Source organism: Pteropus alecto, unplaced genomic scaffold (assembly GCF_000325575.1).
Source record: "Pteropus alecto unplaced genomic scaffold, ASM32557v1 scaffold40, whole genome shotgun sequence".
NCBI lineage: Eukaryota > Metazoa > Chordata > Mammalia > Chiroptera > Pteropodidae > Pteropus > Pteropus alecto.
Genome location: NW_006431919.1, coordinates 9315369 through 9331074, shown reverse-complemented (window position 1 = coordinate 9331074; position 15706 = coordinate 9315369). Strand labels below are relative to the sequence as shown.

At 43.2% G+C, this 15706-nt stretch overlaps 1 protein-coding gene and 1 pseudogene across 1 annotated transcript in view; one reads left to right on the top strand and one right to left on the bottom strand.

Annotated features, from left to right (window-relative positions):
* Window positions 1-15706, top strand: part of ATP10B (ATPase phospholipid transporting 10B (putative)) — an 86397-nt gene that overhangs the window by 20282 nt on the left and 50409 nt on the right. The window contains exons 4-6 of the mRNA XM_006906481.1: window positions 9862-9947; window positions 12635-12741; window positions 14578-14709. Coding sequence (XP_006906543.1) covers window positions 9862-9947; window positions 12635-12741; window positions 14578-14709 — 325 coding nt within the window. The remainder of the gene's footprint in view (window positions 1-9861; window positions 9948-12634; window positions 12742-14577; window positions 14710-15706) is intronic.
* LOC112475328 lies at window positions 1477-1592 on the bottom strand (annotated as a pseudogene).

Below are 15706 nucleotides of genomic sequence, written 5' to 3'. Positions count from 1 at the left end.
AAAAAAAAAAAAAAAGTAAATTCATTTGCGAAAGAAGGAAGATTTATGTGAGCTTGAATTTTTCCACAGTTTCTATTGTTTCAATTCTTGATTCCCCCCACCTCACTTTGCTCATGCGTTTTTCCATTTCTATATAATAGTAGTAGTAATATTTTTCTTAAGCCCTTACTAAGGGCTTTGCATGATTACCTCATTTATTCTCACAAAAACTCAATGATACGGGTGCTCTTTTTGTCCCCATTATACACATAAGGACACTGAGGCATAGAAGGTTAAGTAACTTGCCCAACGTCACTCAGCTAAGTATCGGAACCAGGATTCAAAGCCGGGTTCATCCAGAATCTCGGCTCCTAAGGTTTCAATAGCTCATCTCCCGGCCCTTTGACTATTATCTTGAGATTACCCAGAGATGCTTATTTGAGAGTACACATCTATCATTTTCAATATTCTTTCTACATATAAGGAGCAAGTGGCAGGAGGAATAAAAGTAGGCTTAGCCAGCTCCCTGGGAAAGAAGAATTTGGCTGCTCTTTGCTACCTTGCTTCTCCCTTGTGCCGTTAGTGCAAAAAGATTCCTGAATGTGGATAGAATTCTCTCTGGCTGACTCTATCTATAGTATTTCTCAAATGTGTGGAATGAAAACATTGATGAGAGTTGCAAGATAAACACCCGTCTCAAGGTCAGGTAAGATCAGAAGGTAATAGGTTACAAGTTTGCAAATGTTTTGTACTGCAGGACTTCTCAGATACTTGATAATCCCCAAGAGGAGAGGGCCCAGCTACCAGGAGGTAGCATTTCTAAACATTTAACAACAGAAACCTTTTATTCCAAGGAACATACCCCAGTACCATGCAAAAGAGGTGAGATGACAACTTAGGGATTTGCCCCTAGTAGTTTTTAAAATGTGCATGCCTCCTTCTCCATCACCACCACTAAATCATGATTCAATATGGAGTAGGGGCCTGAGCATGCATATTTTTTTAAATAACCTTGATACGAACCTACCACCACCTCCTTGAAAACCTGTACAGCAAAGGGAAGATGCCACCTTGGGCACTTCCATGAGAACAAAACTACCATCTATGGGCTTCTTACAGGTGCTAGTGCTTTTGCATGCATTGTCTCTTTCAGTCCTTGCAAGCACCCTGTGAGGTAAATATTACGATTCTCATATAAAAGACAAAAATTTCGAGGTACAAAAAAGACAAATGTTACCACTTGTCTCAGAGAAGATTTTGAAGACGTCCAAATATGGTTTTTTGGGAATTAATATCTTATAAGTATTAATGGCTTTCGTTACCTTGTTTTTCCTCTAAATCCCCGTTGTCTGTGAGACCTTCACTTCGCCCAAAGGGTTTTACTAACCACAGAGATTTCTAGAAACTCCCACCCCACACATACACCCAACATTCATTTTCACCATCTTGTGAATGATGAAAGATATTCTTTTTTTTTTTTTTTAACATTTTTTTTAATGCCTATGGCACCTGGTCTTCCTAGCTGGTCTCCCGTCCAAGTACTAACCAGGCCCGACCCTGCTTAACTTCCAAGATCAGACATAGGGCTTGTTCAGGGTGGCATGGCCGAAGACCATGGACCATGGCTCCACTGGGACATGAACCCAGGACCTTCTGCGTGTAATGCAGATGTGCTAACCGCTATACTATGGAACCACAGAAAGATAGTCTAATTCAAAGTCAATAAGACAAACTTTGTCCCAGCTCTTGCAGACCAGCATTTCTCAAGGTGGAGTCTGCCAAACCTCTCTTATCCCAAGAGAAAGTTCTTGAGAAACAAAGCCCTTGGTCAAATCCGACTGAGAGGCTTATGCGCCGTGGCCCCCTCTTGGCGTTCCAATGTACATTATCATGCTAAGGTCTCTGAGAAGACTTGCAGTCTAGAGGCTGGTTAAATCCTCGAACTCTTAGCTTTCCAAACTTATTTAAGCTCAGAGCCAGTTTTGGAGACAGTAATTTTTAGCATTCTTATGGCAATTTGGGGCACATGTAAACCCGGATCGTGGAACACCCATGATCACAACAAGGAAGGAGGGACAGAGATGTTGACAATCCTCATGGCTTAGCAGTTCATTCTTCCCTTTGCTGTCTACACTCAGATGAAATTGTAACAATGACAGAGCTTCTCAAAAGTCTTCCGTCTGTTACAGGGCACATCATTCTGAAGGTTGCCAGAGAGTTAGTTTCAAAATCCTTTTCTCAGAATTCAACTTGCACCAAGCCCATTTTTTTTTTCAGTTGTAACTTTTATTGTGATGGGCCATCTTAGAATTCACAAAATTATTGACTTGTTCCTGAAATATTTATTCCCACATTTCATTACTGGGGAAAGGGCAGAAAGGGAAGGAATCCAACATTAGAATTATGCTACTGCGCCTAGCAGGCAAGAGGATGTCATTAGAGAATTGTACAGTTTTCTCTTTGGTGACATTGTGATACCTGAAACTTCTTTTTTTAAAAAGATTTCCAAGATAGGTAACCCTGAGAATGAGTATGTGCCATTCATTTTGGCAAATGGAGCATTTACCAAAGAGTCAGAAATAAATTCGCCTAATTAGTATTTCAGATCAAACACATTTCTCGTGTTAAAGAACAAAATTCAACTGAGTAAACTTGAAGATCTAACTGGTTTTATTAAGAGATTTATGAATTCAGCAGCACCCCATCTAGCAACTGGAATGGAGCTCTGAGGGGCCGTACAAGATGGAATGTTTTTGTAGGAAGAGGCGGGACAAGGGGGCTAGTAACAGAAGAAAAGGATTACTTTTGAGCCAGGACATCTTTTGGGGTTTTATCATGCCAAATGCCTCTTCTTTCTGTGGGAGAATAGAGAGTTTCCAGTGTGAGGGATTACCTCATTGGTGTTGGCCGGGAAATTTCAGACTGGTTAATTAAGATTAGATTTTGGAAGAGGCTCAACAGTTAGGTCAGATATTAAATGTGGTTTTAGTAGCATGGGCTTTATCACAAGTGACACCATTTGGGGCCTGTGGTTTTCTCTTCATCATCACCTATTATCCAAATCACTGAAGCCTGAATTCTAATGAAGCGTGTGTGTTGGTTATTTCCTGGTGGCACCCAGGAACTTGCTCCATCAAGTGAAGCCCAGACTAGCCTCTTCAGTGTCACTGGAGAGAACTGTGGAGTCTCCCACCCTGCCCCAGACTGAACCAGAATCTGCATTTTAACGAGATCCCAGTGCGGTTTATGTGCACGTGAAAGTGTGAAAGCACTGGCCTGGGCATCACAGATTCATGTAATAGTTGTGTTTACCTGTTTACTGCCCAAGTTACAGGGCTCTCCTCCTTCACTAGCTTGCATTCCTCTGATGGGTAGTGCTTTTAAGCCGTCCGCTCAGTTGGGAATCGCCATGGTAGCCTGGATCTTCTGAAGTGAAAGTGTGTGCTGATTTTAAAGTATTTGGGCAGAGAAGCACTTTGCTGACAGATTTGAGGTGGGAAAGGGGGTCATTTATCGCCATCCCACTGCAGTGTTGGTGCACCTCAGATGAAGCAAAAAGTAGCTAGCTGCCTGTCCTGAGAACCAGAGAAAAAAAATCCTCTTTCCTAGTGTATTCTGTAATGGGACCTGCCCCTAACAGGCTGTTCTAAATTTCCTTTAACAATGATACCTGGTCTTCCTACCACTGCTTAAATGTTAGTTAGAGATCATGTTTTTTAGGGTTCTATTACTACGGGATCTACATGATAATATAATATTAACAAGTAATATCAATAGATACCTCGAGTGGGCATATAACATAGGCACGGGCAGTTCTTCTAAGTGTGTATACCTATTTCCATTTCTACTCCTAAGTAACCTGATGAGATAAGCACTTTGATTATCCCCATTTCACAAATTAGGCAAGAGCAGTTAAGTCGCCCTGCTAGCAATTGACTCAGCTCAGATTTAAACTCAGGCAGTGTTTTTATTTTCTTCCTTTTTAAAAATTTTTTATTATGAAAAATTTCAAGTATATACAGAAGTAGAGAGAATAATATGATAAAGTTTATGAACCTATCACTTAATTTCAATAATCAACTCATGATCAATCTTATTTTAGCTATGTCCCCACCCTCTTCTCTCTGCAAATTATTTTGAAGCAAATCTTCAGTATTATATTTCACCTATAAACATTTCAATATCTACCTCTCAAGGATAGGGTTTTTAAAAAATATATTATTATACCATTGTCATACCTAAAACATTAGCACTAATTCTGCAATATCAACTTTGGAATTAGTGTTCAATGTTTTCAGTTTGTTTGAAACAGGATCCAAATAAGGCCAAATACTGAGATTAGTTTTTTAAATTTCTTTTACTCTATAGGTTCCCTATTCTACCTTTTTTTTTTTTTTTACATATTTAGTTTTTGTTGCTAAATAAACCAGGTTTTGTATGTCTTGTAAAATCTCCTATAGTCTTGATTTCACTGATTACATTATCTTCCTATGGTGTCATTTGACACATTTCTCTGTACTACATATTTTTAAAACTGGTAGCTAGATCTAGTGCCTAAATCAGATTCCAGTTAGATTTGTGTTTGTGCATGTTGATGTCAGGGTTACATGAGTTAACTCCCTAGCATCCTTTAAAGGTGACCGATGAGTTCTTTTTTATGAACTCATGGATTTAGACGTATTTGATGGATATAAAATCAGTGCAGTTATTATCTTTATTGATTGCCCCATCTTTAGCCAGTGGGAACGTCTTCAAATTGACTCCTGAGTTCTTGTGCCATGACCTCAGTAGTCTTACTTTGATACCTAAAACTAATGTTATATGCAAATTTTACTTCAACTGAACAAAAAAAAAAAAAAAGATTTCAAGATTAAATTTAGTCAATATTGGTCCACTGGAAAAAAGGGGAACACAGACTGTAAAAATCCTTGGTCTTCTTCCCACAGCCCTCCAGCCCAATCTATGTGCTTCTGTGGGAATCACTCCAGCAGGCAGAGAGACCCAGGGTGATTGCCTATGCAGACCATTTCCTCATCCAGATCAGAGGGGAAAGTAACTGCCAGTCACTCTGCTGCGGCTTATCTTGAAAAGAACTCAGACCTGAAAGCAGGAAGCTTATCAAGTGCTGGTAACTGTCATTAGTTTTCAGATAGGATTCTCAGAAATCAGCAAGTTGTTTAATTTGTATGCCAGGAAGGAGACCTCTGTCACCTGGCTTAGCAGTGGGGTGTGAAGAACATTTCCTTCTACATTTATCCAAACTAGTATGCTTTAAAAAAAAAAAGAAAGAAAGCAACATTTTAAATAGTATTCTTGCAGTGCATCTCTTGTATAGCGGCCGGGTGGGCGTGGGTTGTATACCCTGGAACCCCTAGTCCTCGCGCAGTCCTTGGAAGTGCTCTGCAATGGGGTTGGGGGAGGGGTGCAAAACAGACTCAGCTGCACAGAAATATGGTGATTCTTGGTTCAGCTCTTCTTTTTCGCAAATATCACTCACAGTAAAAACTCAGTAAACAATGCGTGTTTGAGGAAAGAGATTAGCTGATTTATCTTTCTTCGATTACACAGTCTTTCTCAAATATTTCCTAATGGCCATGGAGGGCTTTCCAAGTGGTCTAAGTTGTACTTCTTGTCCTCTAAGACCTTAAGACTATAAGTCCTTTTTTTTTTAATGTAAAGACCCCTATGACTATCAAAAAAAGTTGATAACCCCCTAAACCTTCCTCCCTGAAAGTATTTGACCTTTCAGAGTCCATTATTTTTAAAAAAGTAAATCAAAACAAAGTTTTTATAAATTTGATAACTTTTTTTAAATGGACTTGTGATTTATCAATTTCAAGAATTCCTACAGAAATGGAAAACCATGTATATGTGAGACTCATTTCTACTCTGTCTACGTGGGAATTTGTAGACTAGTTGCAACACTTGATCTACCAACCGACTTATTGAAACAGCTTGATATTTGACAATCAAAACCATAAGACAAGCTCCAAGTAAGTGGTATGGAGATAAGAATTGTCTAGGTTTAAAGGAAAGAGAGACTGCTATGGTCTGTGGTGGACAGATGGTCCCTTAAGAGTTGTAACCCTTAAACCTGGCAATGAAAGTTTAAGAGAATTGTCACTGTGGAAAACTTGCAAAGACATGAAAAAGGCCCAGAGGGCTTGCTCTGTGGACAGACAGCATTAAATGCTTACATCAAGCAAAGAACAGTGCACACTTTAGAACCAGACAAACCTGGATGTTCATTAGCTGTGTGACCTTGGGTAAATTACTCACTATAATCAGTGCTTAGTTTTCTCTCCAATAACGTGGGGATAACCTGTCCTGAACATGTCACAGAAGAGTTGGGAAGATCAAATAAGATCAAGTATATAAGGAGAAGTATTTTATGAACTGTAATTTTACCAGATTAATAAACACCATTATATTTTTAAGGGCCCAGATATGCCCATGCAACTGAGGAGGCCATGTGTTGATTAGGATTCTTTTTTTGCAAGCAAAAGAAATGATCTAACGCAAGCAAAACAAAATTATTAGAAAAATGTGGTGGGAGGTGGGGCGGAAGGGAAGACGCACACAATATGGCTCACGAAATCAAAGGAAATTTGAAGACGGACTCAGAAAGAAGAACCAGGAAATGATGCAGTGGGAGAAATTGGGAGCAGTGATTACTTAATGGCCTCATTTGTTTTTTTCTTTCTTGAGTCATTCCGCTCAAGTCAAAGTCCCACAGTGGGAGAATCTGGTGGGCAGGGCATCTAGATTTACATTCCCATCAAGATTACAAACCAAGGAAGAGAGTTTCCCAAAAGGAAGTTAAAGGATTGTTAATGAAAGGAAAGTAGAATGTGTTCATATGTTCGTGAATTTATGTAGTCATGTGTACAGACCAACCTGAAATCAGTTGTGAAGAACAGAGGAAATTAAGCCTAGGAAAATAAAAGTTGAGGCTAGTAAAATAGAAATGGCCTATTCCAGTTACTGGAACATATTTCAGCCTGTTTGCTTCACCTTGGCCTTCCCAGTGATTCTGGGAGGATGAAGCTCACTGCATCTGGGCCATAGGTCAGTGAGGAGTACCTTATCCTGAAGAGTCATTACACACTAACACTTGGCTGACTTTCCTTTGCTGTCATAGATACCACCATTGATAAACTGGGAACTTTGAGTTGTTTTATGGCTGCAATAATTGATGTGTGTCAATATTCTCTTCCTTCTCTCTGATGCTCTCTCACTCCTTCTGTGGTTCATACGTCATGGATATTCAGTAAATGCTTGAATGTATAAACAGATGAATGGGAGACTAGTCAGGCCCTTGTTGGAGAATTAAAGGAAATGGCACGTATAAAATACTTAGTTGGTTCTTGGCATATAACAAGCACTGAAATAAGTGTTTGCTACAGCAATAATAATTACAATAAGAGGAGGAAGAGGAATAAGTATGATGGTAACAATGATGATGACATTGATGATTATCCCAATTGGCTTGGGATGCCAATAATAGGAACTGTAATCCTGGCTCTGTTACTTACAGCCATGATACAAGTTGCTTTCTTGTGAGATCGTAATGACAGGTGTCTGGCACATATCAGTGCTCAAGGTGAGTGGGTCTGGCCTGAAGAAAACAGAGACACACACTCTCCTCTCTGGAAGGGGTTTATCTTTTCCTGGACCCTGATGGTTCCCAGGCCATTTTGTTGTTTGTGAGACTTCCATCGAGGACAGTGCCTAAGAAAAAAGGCTGGGTAGAAAGGAAAGTTGATTGGGTGGGCTTCGTCCACAAGCTAAGGAAAGCTGTGGGGTAGTGAATCTGAAGGGAATCAAAAACTCCAGATTAAAATAAGGACATGTCAGATTTAGAATGTGTGGCAATTCTCTCCTGTCCTTGGGTTCTGCTAGCATCCCTTGGAGTTGGCTACAACAAACCCTTCAAAGCAAGAACTTGATGGGCTATCTTTAGAGATAGCAGAGCCCATGTGCCCCTCTCCACAGCCCATCCTGGGGAAGGAGGATGCCCAGGGAACAGGTAGCTAGAAAAGGTGAGGTCACCTCTCCATGAGGAGAGGCAGACAGAGAAAGGACCCAAGGCCAATGCCCAGAAGAAAAGCAAAATAAGGGACATTTCAGGAGGAAGGTCACTGGAGAGCCCCAATGAGGGACAACAGAGGCAAACTTGGTCATTGCCGGGATCTACCAGGCCCAATTAAACAGATGACAGGGACTCACTGCAGCAGGATCATTAGCTCTCAGAGCCCGCTGTCACTCCTATCTGAAATGAGTTTGGATTGAGAAAGCCAGCAATGAGCCGAGTGGTATGGATCAGGAGAGAAGCACATGGCTTAATCAGGGGCATGAAAGCAGCTGACAAATTACAGCCTGATTTGTCAGCATCTCAGAGCTCGGCAAGTGTTTGTCCCTGAAAGAATCGATACCTGGAGGGAAAAGGGACATATTTTTAGGAACTTCTGGATGGGTAATTTATTTCAAGTGACTGGAGAGTTTATTTATGTCGGTGCCCCCGCAGATACAATGGACAGTATATTTACACGAAGCCAGAAAATGCTGTCATTTCTTCTAATCAATTTGCTCCTTTGAACAGCTGTACCTTGAAGCTTTCAGCCATAAATTCACTCCCCGTGCTGAAAGCTCTACACAGGAAACCATTTCTCTAGCATGCCTTCCTTCTGTGTGCATAGCATGTTACACCTTTCATGACTTTCCCGCATGGATTCTATCTTTGGGGGCACTGATGAAATCACAGCACAGGGAAGGAGATGTTAGTCTCATTCTACAGACAAGGAAACTGAGGCTCAGGAGATGAACACAGCAGTCGTCAATGTGGGGTAGAATTAGAAAGCGGGATTTCCCACCCCCAGCTGTGTCTTCCCCCCATTGGACCGTAAGAGATTATACAACTAAAATACCTAATATAAGAGAAAATGTGGAGAGCCAAGGATGTGTTCAAAGTATTTTGCTACTCTGTACAATAATTGTAGGCTTGAAAATAAACACTGTGGGTAAAGCTTTCATCACAGCATCTGACAGAAATGAGAGTACAGTAAATGCTATTTATTTGTTTTGCGAGCAACTGTTTTCACAGCATTTTTACAATCACAAAACGAATCGAAACAACATAAATGTTTAATAGTGAAATGACAAAATATGGTGGCATTCATACAATAGTTTTCTATGCAAATGTTAATAAAGATGTAGGAAATTTTAATAACATGTGAAATGTTCAAGGTAAACATCATCTCAATTTTGAAATGCATAACTGTATTTCAAAATGTATATCGGTCCACACAGAAATGTGTGAGTATATACATCTATATTTTTTTAACCCCCGAGTATTATATACACAAGGATATTACTTGGCTATCTCTAGGTGCCGTGTTATATAATCTCTTCTTTTTGATCATCTATTTCTGTGCTGCCCAGTGCAGTAGCCACTAGCTATATATAGCTATTTAACTTTAAATTAATTAAAATTAAATAAAATTTCAAAATCGATTTTTTTGTCATCCTATCACATTTCAGTAGCCACATGCAACTAGTGGCCTCCACATTGGACATCGCAGACTTAGAACATTTCCTTCATTGCAGGAAGTTCTAGTGGACAGTGCTGGTCTAGGGACTTGACCCCAGGCCTGACAAAGAAGTGCGGTCTCCCACCTTTTCTCTGCCGTGCATCCCAACTTCATTCGCATCTACTTTCTCCTTAATGAACCTTTTACTTTTTCTCCTCACACGTTACAACCATCACAGCGTGACAAAGCAGAGATTACCTTATTTGCAATGGTTCTAACAATGATTAGCTCCCAGTGATCCTATTAAAACTAGATCCCTCTTAATAACTTCGTGACATCCTCTCTCCCACAGGAGGTGCAGTTCGAACCGGAACATTTCCACAACACCATCGTGTGTGAGAAACCCAACAACCACCTCAACAGATTTAAGGGTTATATGTAAGTATCCAAAGCCCGCATGCTGCTAGTAAATATCTCCTCTGCAGCTAGAAAGCTTTTTTTTTTTTTTTTTGGTCGAAATGGCCAAACATATATGCATCCAGGTCCTGAGGAAGTTTATTTCTTTTTATCATAAAGAAAAGCTAGACAAACCTAAGTTGTGAAACTTTCCCTATTTTCTTTTCCTTTTTTTTTTTTTTATTTTATTTTGCTGGAGTGACAGTTAATTACCTCGCAGGGTTAAATTTGCTAATTTTGTTTTTAGAACTCTGGTGAAATAGCATCAAAATCAAGACCACACTCTGATTCGAGGGAGGCGATTTTATTTAATTAAGATTGGTTTTCTGAAAGAGCCTGTATTGCATTGTAGGTAAGAACAAGGACACTGGAGTTTGATAGACCAAGGTTTGAAGCCAGCTGCTGTCACTGACAAGCTGTGTGACCTTGGGCAAATTAATTAACCTCTTTGGGCTTGGTTTCCACATCTGTAAAGATTATAATATCTACATCATAGGATTTTTCTTTTCTGAGAATTGAGTTGTTTATCATATGCGAAGCCCTTAACACAGCGACTGACAGAGTAAATATTCTGTTAATGGCAGCTGCTACTGCTACAATTATTGTTATTAGTATTCTTCATCTTTCTTTTGGCCTGAGAATTTTACTATATTTCTGCTCCCACATCAGACTACTGGTCTTACTGCAAAAACCAGCAGTGGTAACAGATACAAATAATTGCCCTTACATAGTGCTTTAACAGTTTTTAGAATTGTTTCACAGAGTATATCATCTCATTTAATCTGTCCAACAAGCCAGGTAAAAATGATCCTCATTAATCAGACAGGGAATCTGATGCTCTAAGACTTATCAAGATTCACCCTGAGGCACCCAGCAGGTATAAGACAAAGCCAGGACTTGAGTGCAGGTCCTGTCACGCCGACCCCAGTGCTTCCCATGGTCGTGCCGTACAGAGCTCAGGCCTGTTACTGCAACTTCCACAAGTCTTGGAGTGATGTCTATGCTTTCCCTCCACCCACGTTTTTTCTCAGGCCACAGGGGATGTCATGAGGAGCAATATGAGAGGGGAAAGGGTAAGAACAATACAAGAGAAATAGCAGCCATTAAACACAAATGAATTTTCTGAAGCACAGAGAGAGCAGATGGAGACAGAGAAGGGGATGAACTCCTGGGAGAGAGGAGGATTCGCCACAGGCATCTGGCAGGGTGGAGCTTCCACCTGCCCCATCAAGGGGTCCACCCCTCGTGCCTGAGGTCTGTGGACTGAGTTCACCCCAAGTCACTGGTGCCTGGAGTCATTTTTCTATAGCCTCATTGCTGGGTTTCGATTTGTTATCTTTCTGCCCCCAAACAGCTTGTGCCAGCAGCCTTGGCCTCATTGGTGAGCACTAGAAGTCCAGTCGGTCAGCCCAGAAGCCAACCATGGTACGGTGGAGAATTCTCCACTGTGGTCCTGCATCCCTTTAACTCTCTGAGTGAAGATTAGGGGTGTCAGATAGGAAAATGCAAGTTTTAAACAAAAAAAAACCTCTATAGTGCTTGGTTCTCAATCAGGGGTGATTCCTCCACTTCCCCTACCCCCCAAGGGGGTCTTTACAATGTCTAGAGACATGTTTGATTGTCACAATTAGGGAGAGGTGCCGCTGGCATATAGTGAGCAGAGAGGCCAGAGAAGCTGCCAAACATCCTACAAAGCACAAGCCAGACCCCACAACAGAGAATGAGCCCACCCAAAATGTCAATAGTGTCAAGGTAGAGAAAGGCCGCTGTAGGGTCAGTTAAATAAAGCATCCCTATAAACAAGGAGGGCTTAATAGAAGAGCAGCCATGAGATAGCAAATTCTCTCCTACCATCCACTGAGAAGGAATATTACAACCAGGAGAAGTAGAAGCCGTTATCATATGTTATCACCTTAGAGCAGCATAAAAATGTCCTTTCAACCAGTGTCAGGCCAGAATAATGGCCAGACACTGGGTAATCAGTGGTGAATTGGACCCAGAATTTTCTAGTGTGAGTTGGAAAACTACCGGGCTCCCTGAGGCTAGAACAAGGATAAAACTATCCTGCCTTGGGAAGCCGCCCCCAGTGCACTGCACACGGGGCCACCGCCCACCTCCTGTAAGGTCTGTTTATTTTGTAAGAGACAAGCAAGAGGACAGTCCAGGAGCAAAGCCGAGTGAGAGACGGAGCTCGAACGGACGAGGGCTGTGAGCTGCCCTTCGTCACTCGCCTCACTGTACCAGCGGAAACTGCACCCACAGTTCTGCTGTGTTCTCGGACGTTCAGCTTGTGCGGTTCTGGTCCCAGCAGCCAGGTGCAGTGAGCATGTGAACACAGCCTAAAGGCAACATAACTAAGTCCCTGTGGGGCCAGAAGCCAGTTCCCCCATAAACTATTTTGAGGCTTTTTCAGCAGAGTTCTGCTTTTTGGAGGGTAAGCGACGATCTCGTTAAGGCTGGGTAATTCCCCACCAGCCCTCCCAAAAGCGATAAAGAGTTGCACTTGAACATGGAGATTAGATTCCCATTTAATATCGCTCTTCTGAAAAAGAGGGAGGAGGGGGATCGTGTTCACTCCACTTCTGGTTATGCGATGCCGCGGAGACATCATCGTGACCAGTGAGAGCATGGAGGTCACCCAGCCACTCTCCGACTTTCTTCGTCCCCAGGGAGCACCCTGACCAGACCAGGACCGGCTTTGGCAGTGAGAGTCTTCTGCTTCGAGGCTGCACCATCAGAAACACCGAGGTGGCTGCTGGCATTGTCATCTATGCAGGTCATTGTCCCTGGACAGCTTCTTCTGCCCTTTATTCCCCTCCATCCCCTCCTCCAAATCCAGCTCCAGTCGGTAGGAACTCACATTAGTTCTGAGAGGAAGAGTTACGTGACTTCCCGCTTCTCAGCTAAGCAGGCTGAGGATGGGATCGCAGAGGCTCTGATCACTCGGTCCCCAGGAGATATAATTAGATTCCACATCACCATCACCCAACTGTATAAAAGACAAGAGGGCAACCCCCACACATGCACCTCTCATGGTTCTGCTGCACTAACAACATAGCCTCAGCGGACGTGACCACTCCAGCTTGGGTGCCTCAGTTTCCTCATCTCCCGAGGTTAATTCCATGTAAGCCACAGTCAGGTATCCGCAGTCCAGCTCCAACTCTAGAGCCCATGTTCTAACCAATACACCATACTGCCTCCACCTTAAGTCCAATTCTTGCCAAAAGAACAGAGGAATCTCAGAAGGTGAAGAGCAGGTGTGTGCAGAGGGGGATCCCAGGACCCCTTGTACGGGGCGAGCCTGAGGCGGGCAGGAAGCCGCAGTCGTCCTGCCCTCCCTGTGCTGTGGGAACCCCTCACCCCTGCAGCGGCTCGAGTCTCATTTAATAAGCCTAGAGTTTACTCGGTCCTACTGTTCTGTGGCCACTTTAAATCTACCGGGCAACCAGCTAACCAGCGCTAAACCCCATTCACTGCTGGAGCAGATATATTGGTTTCCTTTAATTTTGCACAGAAAAATGTGTGACTGGTGTTTTTTTAATTCAACTGCTAAGGAGTACAGCATGGTAGTTAAAGACTTTAGCAGCCTGGAAGGACAGGCTCTGTCTAAAGACAAAGTCTCAGGGGGCCTCCCAGCTCTTCCCCGTGCAGCTCGGGTACCACGGGCTGGTGGGAGGAGAAGGAGGCTGGGACCCAGAGTCCTGTGTTCCCAGTGCGGCTCTGGTGTTCGTTTATTCTTTCGCTTTGGGCAGGTTCCTTCTGCTTTTCTCTAGCTAGAAAAGAGAGTAACTGGATGAGATTGGTAGTTTTCAAATTTTGTTGTCCTTTCTTTGAACAAAATTTTATGCATAACTTCGAGACAAGAGTGGAGTTGCGTGGGTTTCACGTGGGTGGAGGCCGCTGGCCCCGAACGCTCTCGCACACGCAACACCAGCAGCTTAGGCAAAGAAACAAAGGGAAATCACTGGCCTTCCTGCCCTAGGGCCTTGGCACATACTGTTTCCCCAGCCTAAAACCCTTTTCTCTCAACTCTTCCTTTTCCCCGCAAGGCTCTCTTAAATGTCACCTCCTCTGAGAAGCCCTCCCTGACCATGATCTCTAATATCTCTTATTTATTAGCCCCTTGTTTGTTCTTTATTTCATGGGACTTATTAATAACCGCAGTTATCTAATTTGTTTCCTTGTGTGTTTTCACCAGAAGGTGAGTCATCTGTCTTAGCCACCATATTCCACCATTAGCCCATAACAGTGCTTTTGTGCAAATCAGAAAAAGATAGCCCTTCCTCAAGACAGCTTACTGTCATTTACCAGAAATGGGTCCTAATAAACTTACAAATCTATAACAGCTGTGAAGCGAGGACGACCTCCGGAGTTATGCAGAGCGCAATCTGTGCGTGGTAGCTCTGTCACTGCCCCTCAGTGTCTGGCACGTAGGGGATGCTCCATAGATACCTGTGGACAATCGTGCGAGGCTCCTCCGGCTGTTCCCAGCACCCTCCCTGAGGCAGCCAAGAGAAGGAAGCCTCTCTTTTACTGTAAGCTCCTGTGACAAGAGCTGAGGGGCCGCGAGGCAAACGGGCCAAGGCACTGATAGTCTCATTCTCTCTTCCAGGCCACGAGACGAAAGCCATGCTGAACAACAGCGGCCCCCGGTACAAACGCAGTAAGGTCGAGCGACGCATGAACACGGACATCTTCTTCTGCATCGGCCTCCTCTTCCTCATGTGCCTCATCGGAGCTGTAGGTATGGAATGTTCTGGAAAGAACAACACACAGTAATCTTTTTGGGGGGACCAGTTGCTTCAACTCTCTGAGCCTCAGTTTCCCCATCTATAAAATGCACTTCATAAAAAAATGAAGCCAACCCTGCCCTTTAACAGGGCGCTAGCGAACTCAGACAGGCTCGCGAAAACCTCCTGAAAGCATTATGTACTCGAAATAGTAGGACTGTCATCCACCATTTATTTGTCCGAGAAATACCTACCTACCCAGGCTCTCTATTCAGGTGAGAGGATAACAAGGCGGGCCGGGGGACCTCCTAGCTCAGCAGGTGGACAGGCTCAGTAACTCAATCCGCACCCCCAGCGAGGACCACACACAAGGGCTGTCTTTGTTTCCTGAAAAAAGTGAATACACACTTAGTGGTCTAAAACAACACAGATCTATTCCGTTAACTCGAGTTCAGAAGTCCAACGTCAGTGCTACGATAATAAGATCGAGGTGTCAACAGGGCTGGCTCCTTCCAGAGCCTCCGAGGGGAGAACCTCATCTTCGAAGAGTATTATTCAGACCTCTGCTCACATGGTTTTTCTCCTTTGCTGCGGTAGTATCTCCCTCTGCCTCCCTTTCATAAGGACACTTGTAATTACATCGTTGAGCCCACGATAGATAACCCAGGGTACCTTTCCTCATCTCAAGATCCTTAGCTGGTTCACGCCCACAGAGTTCCTTTTGCCATTTAAGATGGCATATTCACAGGGCCCAGGGATTCGGGGGTGGGCATCTTAAGGGGCCATTATTCACTCTCCTACAGGTATTATGGGAGCACGAAGGAAGGACGTCTTCCTTAAGGAGGCAGCTGCTAGAGCTGAATCCCATTCGCAGTAGGCATTTGCCAGAGGCGGTAGGTGGCAGGGGCAGACAATTGGTCAAAAGGAGAATCATCTGAGTCCCAGGTGCAAGACCAGGCTTGATTAGAACCAAGCTCCGCCCAAGCTCCACCACGGCTCTGTGGAGGGCGG